The 14,951-nt window shown below is 34.5% G+C and overlaps 1 protein-coding gene across 8 annotated transcripts in view; it reads right to left on the reverse strand.

Moving 5' to 3' along the window:
• Positions 1-14,677, reverse strand: part of LOC111514369 (uncharacterized) — an 86,382-nt gene extending 71,705 nt beyond the window's left edge. For 3 of the 8 annotated variants that reach the window (XM_074182619.1, XM_074182618.1, XM_074182616.1), the window contains exons 1-2: positions 14,462-14,677; positions 3,112-3,266 (exon numbers count right to left, since the gene is read on the reverse strand). In XM_074182619.1, the coding sequence (XP_074038720.1) occupies positions 3,112-3,183 (72 nt within the window). In that variant the 5' untranslated portion in view covers positions 3,184-3,266; positions 14,462-14,677. The remainder of the gene's footprint in view (positions 1-3,111; positions 3,267-14,461) is intronic. The other 5 variants (XM_074182623.1, XM_074182622.1, XM_074182617.1 and 2 more) reach the window with 4 other exon arrangements.
• Between the last annotated feature and the right edge of the window lie 274 nt (positions 14,678-14,951).

Genomic DNA, 14,951 nt, shown 5'->3' on the forward strand with positions numbered 1-14,951 from the left:
TATTTGTCTGTGTCTATGTCTTTGTCTGTTTTTATGTATTTGTCTGTGGATGTGTCTATGTCTATGTCTATGCCTTTGTTTGTGACTATGTCTATGTCGTTGTCTACTTCAAGATATGTTAAGTTGAATCTTGTTTCCGCATTTTGTCGAGTATTTATGACAAATATCAGTCTGCGAGTAGACTGCAATAGGGAAATAACAGCTCCATAGGTTGAAATTTGGTTTGATTTTGAATCGTTTCTTTGCTTCCAAAAACCATATTCATGGTCGATATTCTTTCGTATAAACTGGAAGTTTTTCATACCTAAGAGAAATATGAGCGCTCTGTATATCAGCAACAATTTTCAAAACTTGGATTTCATCGACGTCTACGATTTTTATTTCAAATAATTTTTTTCATGACAGATAGGGAAGTATTTCTATCCATTATTATTTTTGTACACAAGACAATGTGAAAGTAAACATTGTCTCGTTTATTATTAGCTTTTATACCAGAAATTGGAATTCATCGTGCGGATATAATTATTGAAATAACAAACAACAAATTACGTCTGAGTTTAGGAATCGGGAGACCATGAAATGTAGTCGATTTTCTCTTTTGTGTTCAATATTCAGTGTGAAGATTGTTTCCTGAAAATGTGTACCAGGTATTATCTTTAGAATGAAAAAGATGTTTCATGTATTGAAATTCAGGCTGATTCACGGTGGATGGCACATTAGACGTTTCTGGTGAACCAGACAACGGATCACTTTGAAAATTTAATGGAGGGCATATTCGGACATTCTCTAGCCAACTAAAATAGTTTCGACAATGCGGTGTTGCCGCTTCTATTAGAAAGCAGTAGCAACTTTGATTTTTCAAATGGAACACTCTGTATATAATATTATTTTTGGAATCTCCAATAATTGTCCGACAACTTTTCTTGATATTTCCCTATACCTATCTGTTACCGTTTTCGAAATAAAAATTAATTTCAATTTTTTTCTTCGAAAATCATGACTTATAAAAATGCCGATATCTTTTAGTTAAGAAGTACTATGATATCGAAATTTGGTTTGGAGTTAGGTGATACTTTGATACACTTCCCACACGTCAGCCTAATCTCCGTTACTTCAATACAGTGTGGTAAAAAATACAGTTTTTTCGTTTGCTTGAAAAAGTTGCTGAAATTTGATTATTTTAAATGGAACACCCTGTATATTATTGAAAATTCGGAAAGCTGCTGAAATTTGCTTTCTTTCTATGTATATCATACCTATACCTAACTAGTCAAGTTTCGGACTTATGAACATTTATTTGTGAAAATGTCCCTTCAGAATGGTATTTCCATTCGGTATTTGGTAAGCAGGCCATGATTACTATTTGACAGTAGCGTTGTGACATTCTCCTAATAATATCGACATTTTCGTCACTTCAGAAGTTGCAAATACCTTCAAAACGATGGAACAAAACTATTCAAACGAAGTTCTTATGAATTTGTTTATTATTTTTGGACAGTGTGACAAAATTATCAGCAGAACATGTAGAAAGTTCAATGAAATGTATCCGAATCTACCGCCAATGAACCTCAAGAAATTTATACGAATTCAGAACAATTTCAATATGTTTGGATAAACTTTAAAAAAGCACCAAGAAGCTTGAAATTGGAAATATTGATATGAATAATTATAAAAAAGTAAAACAATCATGTGGAATATTTCAAAATATGTTCGAATCGCTGGCCGTTCACTTCCAAGCACTTTAAAATGCGGGTGTTGACTGCTTTCGTGGTGGCAGATCTGATTTCATTGGGATCCAAATCTTCAAATGTTTGGGCAATCCTTTCTAACAATTCATCTCTCGAACGCACGGGTATTTTGTAAACTTTTTCTTTAAACATTCCCCACAAATAAAAATCTAATGGATTAAGATCGGGTGATCTCGCTGGCCAATTCCATGGTCCCAAGCGCCTCATCCACCGATCGTCAAATAGTCTATCCAGTTCTGCGCTCACTTCTCTTGTGCAATGTGCAGGAGCTCCGTCTAATTGGTACCAACAGTTTCGATAATCTTCGAGTGGCAGATTATCCACGAAACTGTCTACAGTATTCTCCAAAATATTCAGGTAGCTTCTGGATGTTAATGACTCCTCGTATATCACGTACCTCAATTTGTTGTCCATTAACATGCAGAAGACATTAAAACTAAATTTTTCTTGAAATCCGGCTTCTTTTGTGACGTGAGGATTTTCACTGGACCAATAATGACGATTTTTTCTATTGAAAATCCCTTCTCTCGAAAATTTCGATTCATCAGTCCAAATAATTTTATTTAAAAAAAGTGGATCTTCTTGAATGCGTGTCAACAACATTTCACAAAATTCTACTCTCTGTTGAGGATCTAATGTGCCATCCACCGTGAATCAGCCTGTATACGTGAAAGGTGAATTTTCGAATTTTTCGAGCTAAGTACATTCAAATAGATTTTTTTGTTGTGTCGATCAACGAATTCGCATCAAAAAGCGTAACACCTCGTGAGTCTCCATGTTTCTCTATTGAGTTATTCCAACTATGGGTGACATACGACAGAAGATAGAGGAAGATGAATGTTTTTTGAAAAAAAAATCAAAATTCACGAGTGATGTCACACCATAAATTGTTTTATGAAAAAGTACCTACTTGAAATAATTGATTTTTATATAATTTCCATCTGGCTTTGATATCCTGCCCCGTTCAAAAGTTAATCGGGGGCAAATAATTACTTCCGCACTCTATAATGGTTTCTTCAAATAGATGAAAACTAGTCTGACGTTACCTTTTGATCATCAAACTAATTTATTATTGGAATAATCCAGTGAATCGTCCACGGTTGAACAACCAGAGGTTTTCAAACATGAACAACACCGCGTTTTTGCGCCCCGGATCCGAAACCAGTCTTCTGAAAAGTTTTTCTCGGTTCGCGCAGTTCGAACTCCGGGCCCAAAATTGCCCGGAGTAAATCGTACATTACCTCATTACCTCGAATTTTTTATGTCTCGTTTCGCAATGCCAGTTGTCGAAGTGTTATGGCCGAAAGAGAATGTGCACCAGTAAGTTATAATGTTGAAATGATAATAATAAAAATGCACTTACGGCGGTTGTCCTTCGCTGGGCTTGAACAGCGACGGCGAGGAAGAATAGAAGGAATATGAGAGGGAGCCTCATCTTGGTGGAAATCGCATTAGTTTCGTAGTGAGAAAAAACGTGAAGCTTTCAGTTGACTATGCTGTCCTAATGGAATTAGAATCCTGGAAAAGAAGAAGCATAACGTCAGTTATGTGTTTGAATGAATGATATTGAGCCAGTGGCGTATACAACTTGTCATTCTGAAGGGGTTTTGATCATTTGTATAAAGTGTAATCAAACTCGAGATGGCATTATTGCAAACTGCTTCATTATTTAAGATACAATTTCGCTTAAATTAGAGAACTATACTATAGTTCCGAAATAGTAGGCACTAAATTTTTAGAAATGACTGACGTTTTTGCCTCAGTCTGTCTCAAACAAGGCAAAATGATGATAAACGTTATAGAATCACAACCTTGGCAAGAATGTTCTCGTTCTGGTACAATAATATTTCTGAGAATTTATTGACTACTATTATGGAATTGTACAACAGTGAAAAATAATTGTACACCTTTTCCATTTATTCACAATGTGTGTTTTCAAGACACCCTGTATATTTCTATCTCAATGGGTCACTAACTCTTTTTGAAACTCAAAATGTTTTCCTGGAACTTAAAATAACGGAATTATGCGCCTTTTACATTGTTCATCTAGTTTATCGTGAAAGTTAAAATTAAAACAAAATAATACTATAATTACCGTGGCAAAATCTATGAAGCCTGTAAAAATTTCAAATTGATATCCCTATCGATAACGACGACTAATATCGGACATATTATTCTTACATAAAATTATCAATGGTTCCATAGATGACAGTAAGTAAAAATAACTAAAATGAGGTATTTATTTAATGAAATCCTCTTATCGGATGGATTACAAAACACGCCACCAAATTTATTGGTACAGGAGCATGAAGAAACTTTTCCTCAGTTATCTCAAAAGTGCGATTTTATTTCATCCTTTTCATAAGAGAGGACGTATGATTCTCCACTCACAAGCGATTTTGATGAAATTGATGACAGTTATATTTGTGCCACATACCAGTACATACAGGCTGATTCACGGTGGATGGCACATTAGACGTTTCTGGTGAACCAGACAACGGATCACTTTGAAAATTTAATGGAGGGCATATTCGGACATTCTCTAGCCAAGTAAAATATTTGCGACAATGCGGTGTTTCCGCTTCTATTAGAAAGAAGTAGCAACTTTGATTTTTCAAATGGAACACTCTGTATATAATATTATTTTTGGAATCTCCAACAATTGCCCGATAACTTTTCTTGATATTTCCCTATACCTATCTGTTACCGTTTTCGAAATAAAAATTAATTTCAATTTTTTTCTTCGAAAATCATGACTTCTAAAAATGCCGATATCTTTCAGTTAAGAAGTACTATGATATCGAAATTTGGTTTGGAGTTAGGTGATACTTGGACACTTCCCACACGTCAGCCTAATCTCCGTTACTTCAATACAGGGTGGTAAAAAAATACAGTTTTTTCGTTTGCTTGAAAAAGTTGCTGAAATTTGATTATTTTGAATGGAACACCCTGTATATTATTGAAAATTCGGAAAGCTGCTGAAATTTGCTTTCTTTCTATGTATATCATACCTATACCTAACTAGTCAAGTTTCGGACTTATGAACATTTATTTGTGAAAATGTCCCTTCAGAATAGTATTTCCATTCGGTATTTGGTAAGCAGGCCATGATTACTATTTGACAGTAGCGTTGTGACATTCTCCTAATAATATCGACATTTTCGTCACTTCAGAAGTTGCAAATACCTTCAAAACGATGGAACAAAACTATTCAAACGAAGTTCTTATGAATTTGTTTATTATTTTTGGACAGTGTGACAAAATTATCAGCAGAACATGTAGAAAGTTCAATGAAATGTATCCGAATCTACCGCCAATGAACCTCAAGAAATTTATACGAATTCAGAACAATTTCAATGCATTTGGATCAACTTTAAAAGCACCAAGAAACTTGCCTCGACCCGTAACTTTCGAAGACAACCAGATTAATGTCTTAGCATATTTTCACGCATTTCCCGAGTCATCGATAAGAAGTGCTGAAGAAGATTTGGGTATAAAATATTCATCGGTTCAAAGAATCTTGCAAAGACATAAAATGCATGATTATAAATTCACCAAAATTCAAGCAATGAAGCCTCAAGATCCTCAACAGAGAGTAGAATTTTGTGAAATGTTGTTGACACGCATTCAAGAAGATCCACTTTTTTTAAATAAAATTATTTGGACTGATGAATCGAAATTTTCGAGAGAAGGGATTTTCAATAGAAAAAATCGCATTATTGGTCCAGTGAAAATCCTCACGTCACAAAAGAAGCCGGATTTCAAGAAAAATTTAGTTTTAATGTCTTCTGCATGTTGATAGACAACAAATTGAGGTACGTGATATACGAGGAGTCATTAACATCCAGAAGCTACCTGAATATTTTGGAGAATACTGTAGACAGTTTCGTGGATAATCTGCCACTCGAAGATTATCGAAACTGTTGGTACCAACTAGACGGAGCTCCTGCACATTGCACAAGAGAAGTGAGCGCAGAACTGGATAGACTATTTGACGATCGGTGGATGAGGCGCTTGGGACCATGGAATTGGCCAGCGAGATCACCCGATCTTAATCCATTAGATTTTTATTTGTGGGGAATGTTTAAAGAAAAAGTTCACAAAATACCCGTGCGTTCGAGAGATGAATTGTTAGAAAGGATTGCCCAAACATTTGAAGATTTGGATCCCAATGAAATCAGATCTGCCACCACGAAAGCAGTCAACACCCGCATTTTAAAGTGCTTGGAAGTGAACGGCCAGCGATTCGAACAAATTTTGAAATATTCCACATGATTGTTTTACTTTTTTATAATTATTCATATCAATATTTCCAGTTTCAAGTTTCTTGGTGCTTTTTTAAAGTTTATCCAAACATATTGAAATTGTTCTGAATTCGTATAAATTTCTTGAGGTTCATTGGCGGTAGATTCGGATACATTTCATTGAACTTTCTACATGTTCTGCTGATAATTTTGTCACACTGTCCAAAAATAATAAACAAATTCATAAGAACTTCGTTTGAATAGTTTTGTTCCATCATTTTGAAGGTATTTGCAACTTCTGAAGTGACGAAAATGTCGATATTATTAGGAGAATGTCACAACGCTACTGTCAAATAGTAATCATGGCCTGCTTACCAAATACCGAATGAAAATACCATTCTGAAGGGACAAATAAATGTTCATAAGTCCGAAACTTGACTAGTTAGGTATAGGTATGATATACATAGAAAGAAAGCAAATTTCAGCAGCTTTCCGAATTTTCAATAATATACAGGGTGTTCCATTTAAAATAATCAAATTTCAGCAACTTTTTCAAGCAAACGAAAAAACTGTATTTTTTTACCACCCTGTATTGAAGTAACGGAGATTGGGCTGACGTGTGGGAAGTGTCCAAGTATCACCTAACTCCAAACCAAATTTCGATATCATAGTACTTCTTAACTAAAAGATATCGGCATTTTTAGAAGTCATGATTTTCGAAGAAAAAAATTGAAATTAATTTTTATTTCGAAAACGGTAACAGATAGGTATAGGGAAATATCAAGAAAAGTTGTCGGGCAGTTGTTGGAGATTCCAAAAATAATATTATATACAGAGTGTTCCATTTGAAAAATCAAAGTTGCTACTGCTTTCTAATAGAAGCGGCAACACCGCATTGTCGAAAATATTTTAGTTGGCTAGAGAATGTCCGAATATACCCTCCATTAAATTTTCAAAGTGATCCGTTGTCTGGTTCACCAGAAACGTCTAATGTGCCATCCACCGTGAATCAGCTTGTATATGGGTGTCTGCAGTATGCTGTATAATACCCTCTATAAGTAGTCTCAGTGTGATTTAAAAATGCATATAGATTATAACAACAAGTAGCCACATTTTCCGCTGCAAAATTGTCTATATCCAATCCTTCTAGAGGAAATTGATGACAACCAACAAATGAATTAATAAATATGGGAAAACTTGTAGATTGATAGGGACTTTGTGGATTTTCTCCTCTCCTTCCATTTCGAACACGTCGGTTTTTCATTTCCATCCAAAGTTTCTTCTCTTGTGAACGAATCCAAGCATTGCCACGAACTCAATTGGTCGGTTACTTGTGGTATGGAGAGAGACAAATCTCAGAAAGGATCAAAGGTTACTGATTAGTGTCCACACTGTGTGCATTTCAATTGACCAACGAAATTATCGACAATCTTGAAGTCATGCATTCTCAAATATGTGAGACATGACTCTTGTGAATTACCGCTGTCGCTCAATTTTTCGTCAATCTCCGTTAAAGTTGGTTTAGGATTCTCATTGATTATATTAACGTCTTTATGTGAACCATGTGAAATATTAGCATTGATATATTTCATGAATTCATCCTTTTTAAAATATAACAATAACCATCTCGTGTTTGATAAACATCTGATTACGCTGTTCATGAAACAGGTGTTTCATGAACATTTAGCCCAAGGGTTTTTACTGAAGAATTCATAACTGGACAATTTCTGAATTTCTGAAAGTAAATTTTCCATTTGGTTTTGTTTTGATACCATAAAGTGGTTTGTTAACACCTCTCTTTTCTTTATAAAGTTGGTTTTCAGGAAACATGTGAATTTCATCAAGTTTTTTTAGAATCAGGAAGAGTACCAAGAAACGAAGCCGCATTTCGTCTTTGGAAAGCTATACTAATTTTTTGAATGATAAAAGATGTGGCTTTTGATTCCTGCGTTTCATTGATTACCTTTTTTCCAATTTCAATGATGAAACATAAGGCTTCAGAGGCAAAAACACCAAAAGTTTCAACAGCTATGGGGCGAAAGATATAATAATTTCCCAAATTCTGATAGTTCCGCAGATTTACCTTTTTTCCATGGAACAAGTGTCATACCATCCGGTCATTTTCCGTCATCTCGACTTGTACCTATGTATTAATCATGAGCGATATTGACAATATTTCGATGGAATGAAACTACTAAGTACGGCAAGCAGCCAAGATATCTTGAACGCCAATCAGAGCGAATGATGTTATGTTAGAGTAAACAAACGAATATGACATCTTGTAAATGGTCTTTCATTAGGGGCTTCATATCTTTATATCTAAATGAAACGAAGTATGTATGAGATATCACCGATTTTTTTCATTCATTTGGGAGTCTTTTTGACATCGGTCAAATGTCCGCCACAGCTTCTCTAGGAGGAACTCATCTGAAATGTTCAATTTTCCATCACTCTGAATCAAATTCAGATTAATTTATTCGTAATTGCAACAGCAGCCATCTATAAGATGGATATACACGTCATGTTTTACATTTTTACATAAAATAAGCTAGAAATAGTTTTATAACTATCATAAAAATCTCGCAGAAAAGTGTTATAAAACTGCTACATAACAATTTACTTTTATAGGAAAATAAGTTTCATAAGTTAGTTGCAAAAACGTTTCTGTGATAATTTCCTGACTATTTTATAATGGTTTTTTTATCTTATTTCATTAACGTTTCTATGACAAATTTATAAAACACTTTTATTGCCTACAACTGTATTGTGTTCACCGATCATCTAATATAATCAATTAGCATTTTGGAAGTAATTATAAAATACTAATAAAATAAAACTGTTGCAACACCATGGAATTATAAAACTACTTTGCTGGTTGGGTAGGAACGACAACCCTCAGAAGTCGAAACTTGTGCGAGCTAGGGATTAACGAGGTCTTACCTTTTAACGTGTGATTCCTAACACGGGTCGTGTTAGGAATTACACGAAAAAAGGTTGGAGATTTGTCTCTCTTCAATAGATACTTTCAGAGGAAGTGTTCAAGTACGTGACTGCTCATCGTTTTGGGATTCAACTCAGATTTTTATTCTTGAAAATATAATAAATTTGCCAGGCAAAACTTTACATGACGAAAAATTGTGAAAATAGGGTGTTACGAATTTTTGAAACACTGTTTCGCTATAAAAATCTATTGTGGGAAGTAATAAAAGCGTTTTCAATCAGCCACCACTTTAATTGTCGAAGAAATTTGATAATTCTACCGGAAATCCTCCAAAACAGCAACTTTTAATGCAATTATGAAGATTGGATTGATAATTACCCTCAAGAAGAGAAAATATGAGTGACACCAAAAATAAACAAATAATCGCCTAGAGACTATAATTATCATTAGAGTTTTCATAATTAAGCAAATTGAACGCTCGCATGTTACGAAACAGGAATGCCACCAGCAAATGCAAAATACCCTAGTCATTGAAAGCACCGTTGCAAATCTAAATAACAAAACCAAAAAACAAGCTTATTCCTCATGAATACCTTTATTTGTTACGTCGACTTGATTCTAATGTTCTGTCCGACTGGTTGCGAAATAGAAAGTTGATCATGCCGATATTTAATGATCAGGAATTTAGCTCTACGAATTGGTGTATTATCTAGGTTAGAACCGAATTATTCCCTTGTTTGAGTTGTGGCTTTTGTCGAGAAATCGATGAAATCAATGGAAATTTATGGCTCATCTGCGTGTGAAGAAATCTTCGTTAATGAAAGAGATTAGATTAGCATCTGCTGTTTCATAACAACTGCATATTTTAAAACGGTTCAAAATGGTTTCAACGCTTATGAATATGCGGAATTGATTTGTAATATATGAAAGGAATTGTGGAAACCTGGCAGTAAACAGCATACTACATCACTATGACGAATATGTTTTTTATAATCAACAAACAGTTACTGTTTTTCATTGGAAAATATTTTTCAAGTAGAAGAAGATGCATGAAAATAAAAAACTGAAATGGAAGCGAAGAGGATAATCTTGACACAAATCACACAAACTGAAGTCGAAGTGAGCATATTCGAAAAAAATAAATAAATGAAGAAGATATTTCAGTATGTAGAGATTAATGAGAAATGACTAAAGAAACAAATGCATGCTGATTTAGGAGAAATTGACCCCAATAGTACGATGTAATACATTTCAATAGTTAGTTATGACATTCCCCGTTTGCTCAAAGCACATGAATACCTACAGATATTTTCTCTTGGTTTAACCAAAAATATTAATTTCTGAATTCTCGACTTTGTTTTCAATTGCCGCTTCAACAAATTTTTAGAACACCTTAATTTAGTGTTGAACTATCAACACGGATTTAGGCAAAATAAATCAACATCAACAGCAGTAGCAGAACTCTGTGAAAACATTTATAACTATTTAAACAACAAACAAAACACAATAGCTCTATACTTCGACTTGAGCAGAGCATTTTATACTGTGAGTCATGATACTTTGATTGAAAAATTATTTGATTGCGAATGACTGGATTACAGCACATTTGAAAGATAGAAAACAGATTGCAGTATTGAATAATAATAAATCAAAAGAAAAAACAATTATTATGGGTGTTCCACAGGGTTCTATAATGGCCCCAGTACTCTTCACCATTTTCATGAATGATATGATTAACTCATGTCCAAGTGCGCAAAATATAATGATATAAGACGACGATATAACTGGTGTTCTTACAATCGTCTAGTGGTGAATTTGGAAAAAACATGCTCCATGCAGTTTCTAACGAAAAATCTGAATAGGAATTCTAGTTTATCAATAAGAGTAAATCATAGTAGCATTCAGCAGATTGATGTTGCTCGCTTTCTGGGAGTTATATTGGATAATAAAATGACATGGAAAAATAATATAAACGAAACAACCACCAAGCTAAGTCAAATCTGTTTTGTAATAAAACAACTAAAAAATACTGTATCAACTGGAACTCTGAAATTGGCATACTATGGATTGGTTCAATCAACACTCAGTTATGGTCTGATGTTTTGGGGTAGCTCAAGCTCCCTAAATCAGATATTTATAATCAAAAAAAAATCATCAGAAGTATGATCGGAGTCAAGCCTAACATCTCTTGTAAATCAATTTTTCCAAAGATAGGTGTTCTCACAGTGTATTTATTCACTATATACAGTGTGACCCATTTTTAATGGAAACACCCCCCTAAAATTTGAAGTTATAAATCGATTTTAATAATTTTTTTTTAAATGTCAAATACTGAAGGGTCTACCTTGGGACAAAATTTGAAATGTTTATTAAAGTTTCAGGGACTACTACGATATTTTTTCTCGGGAAAATCGGGATTTTTTATTAGCGATTTTCTTATTGAAAAAATCACTACGCCACTGGATTCAGAGTGTCTCCAAAGTCTAAACAGGTGTGACGAAACTTTCATGAAAAAATATTCATTATTAACAAAGTTATGACAACTCAAAAATTCGAAAACTCACACAGCTAACAGTCACAATATATCTTTTTTTTATGATTTCAACAATAAAGTGTCGCCAGATGAAAAAAAAACAAATAGTGTAAATATTTTTACTGAAAATAACGGAATTACATTCACACAATTCAACTAACAATGAAGCAAAAAATTTCAATAAACGTAACTAATAACTAATTATTGAAATGTTTCGATTCAGTGCAACAATTAATTCTAATTCATATTCTAGTAGCCTCTACTAATCCACCACGTATTTCGATACATGTGTCGTAGCGCTTACGAATGTTTCTGATTACGTTCCTTAGTTCTTGAGGGCTAATATCTGCACATACCTGTCGAATTCTTGCACAAAGTTCATTTCTATCTCTTGAGCGGTTTTTGTAAACCTTTTGTGTGAGAAATCCCCAGAGAAAAAAGTCCAAAACTGTGAGGTCTGGAGATCTGGGTGGCCACTCTATAAACGGACTACCACGGCCTATCCATCGGTTTGGAAAATGTTCGTTAAGCCATTGCCTCACAGCTCTGGCATAATGAACTGAACATCCATCCAACTGGACAATTAAATTTGATCGTTCATTGATTAGCGGCTCGTGAATAGCATCCCAAACCTCTGTGTTTGAAAATTCTAGAAATCTCTGCGCATTAATGTTTTCCTCAAAAAAGAAACGACCAATAATTCATTCGTTCAATATCCCACACCAGACGTTGATTTTTTGGGAATACTGGCTTTTACAGTTTATTACCCAGTTAGGATTATCCGCTGCCCAATAGCGACAATTCTGTGATGACACTACTCCATTTGTAGTGAAAGTGGCTTCGTCGGTATATAAAATATTTTTTTTAGGAAATTTCGATTGTTTAAATATTCCCCTTGGGCCCATAAACAGTATTCCAGGCGTCTTGCTTCGTCGCCTTCTTGAAGTGTGTGTAAAAATTTTGGCGTCAAAGATTTAATATTCTTCGCCGTGAAACATCTCCGAATAGTTTGTCGTGGAATATTCAAATCTAAAGTGGCATTCCTTATACTGGCATTAGGATTATTTCCGAAATAATCTAAAATGATTTGATCATTCCTGTCATTCCTGTTTCGTCTTTGTACAGGATTACTTTTTAACATCATTTTTGATACTGAACCAGTTTCATTTAAAATTTTATTTATTTCATTTACCGTAACGCAGCTAATACGAGGACGATCTGGATGTCTCTCATTAAATACTCTACAAACATCTCTAGCACTTTTATCGTCATCTCCCGAAAGGCGTACAATTTCAATTTTCTCTCTTACGCTCAATCTTGCAGCCAAGACACAAAATAATTCTAAGAACCGTAAAGTGAATATTGTTGACAATAGTACACTTAAATCTTTCACAAGTGTCAAACTGTAATATCATTTCCATGGCAACTAAGATTCAAATTGAAACATTAGGTCTTAGTTTTAGTTAATTTGCGTGAAACCTTGAATGTAATTCCGTTATTTTCATTAAAAATATTTACGCTATTTTTTTTTTCATCTGGCGGCACTTTATTGTTGAAATCATAAAAAAAAATATTCTCATGGCTATATCTGTTGATATAGGGTGTTTTTTGTAACTGTTAGCTGTGTGAGTTTTCGAATTTTTGAGCTGTCATAACTTTGTTAATAATGAATATTTTTTCATGAAATTTTGGTCACACCTGTTTAGAGGCACTCTGAATCCAGTGGCGTAGTGATTTCTTCAATAAAAAAATCGCTAATGAAAAATCCCGATTTTCGACTAAGAAAAAATATCGTTGTATGCCCTGAAACTAATAAACATTTCAAATTTTGTCCCAAGGTAGACCTTTTAGTACTTGACATTTCAAAAAAAAATATTAAAATCGGTTCACAACTTCAAATTTTAGGGGGGTGTTTCCATTAAAAATGGGTCAGACTGATATTTCAAATTACTCTGAATCTTAAAACACAAGAGAGTTCCATTCCTAAAAATAGCAGTTTAAACAAGTACGATACAAGAAAATGTGGTAACCTACATCAACCATACTCAAGATTAACCATTGGGCAAAACTTGCACATATATAAAGGTATTCTCTGCTATAATAGATCAATAGATTTGTTTAATAGCAAAATTGATCTTGCCGATCTAAGAATTTTCAAAAACTTCCTGTTCAAGTATTCAGAATCCAGGGCATACTACTCGTTAGACGAATTTCTGGAGACATGAACTAATATGTTGTATATATGTTGTAATTGTTGTTGTAATATATTGTATATATGCTGTAATTAGGTATATTTTTATATATGTCTGTATTTTGTTTTTTATACTTTTTCACGTGCTGATTTTTATATGTAGACTAAATACTAAATTTATATCATATTTCGTGACGAGTCCAATAAGTAATACATTCTATACTCCTTTTTGTAATAACTTCAGTGACGAATAAAGTTCTATTATATTCATGTTTTCGGCATGACTAATGGTTTTCCACTCTTCACGACTTATAATTTTGGCCGTGAAGTTTGTGTTGAAGGTGTACTTCGGTGTCGTGTGGTCCGTGCACATATTCAATATGCCTGGCCTCCCCCGGTCAAAGACTTCAGAAATATCAAGCGCAACTAACAGCTCTTGGCTCTCTGCTCTCTATGTTTCTATGTATGGGTGACATACTTCGTCAAAAATATGACCTGTACATGAAAACTGTCACAGAAACAAATGAGGAATATTTCAAATCCACTATTTGCGTTCTTCGTAGACATCTGTAGTTGATGTTTGCCTAATTGGGTATAACCACTTGCGTGAAACTACAAAGCCAGAAATTGGAAAATGGCATATGGCATCAGTATGAATGAAGGGGTTAACTAACACTTTGTAGAATATGCTTTCATTATATAGTTGAAAGCTGTTGACATTTTTAAAGAAGTTCCGACATTGCTAGCATATTATTTGATACAATTTTTTTTCAAATCAGTCAACACTTCTCAAAGAGTACCCACCATAGCCTGGTAAAAATCCTCCGGATCCAAATATCCTTTCTTCCGGGATCACTTCACAACCGTCTACAAAGCGACCGCCCGAGAATCCAAAAAGCGCGACTCAAAAATGTATCGTCGAGAACCGCGAAAAAAAAATCGTGCTGCGTCTTTCCGTCCGATCGTGTGACAGTCGCTCGAGCTGAGATTTTCTGAGACCACAAAAAGTGTATCGGTTTCCCTCTCACCGGTCGGTCGGCCGGTGTCCTTTCTCTGCGAGCGGGGGTCTCACCAAGCCGATGGAGATGGTGACGTGCGCCTTCACTTCTTGTCCGAGCTGGTGGACAATTAGTCCAGTCATTATAGTAAGTTCACCTCGGAATTCGAGATACCCAGCTGTAAGTCTGTAAATACTTGTATATTGACACCCTTAAAGTTGTCTCAAAACCTACATATGGTAGGGTGTAAGCAACTATTAAATTTCAAGGTCAAAGGTCACAAAAATCGGTTTTTT

This window comes from Leptinotarsa decemlineata, unplaced genomic scaffold, assembly GCF_025532065.1.
Source record: "Leptinotarsa decemlineata unplaced genomic scaffold, Ldec_3_MD MMD2_tig00026328_RagTag_RagTag, whole genome shotgun sequence".
NCBI lineage: Eukaryota > Metazoa > Arthropoda > Insecta > Coleoptera > Chrysomelidae > Leptinotarsa > Leptinotarsa decemlineata.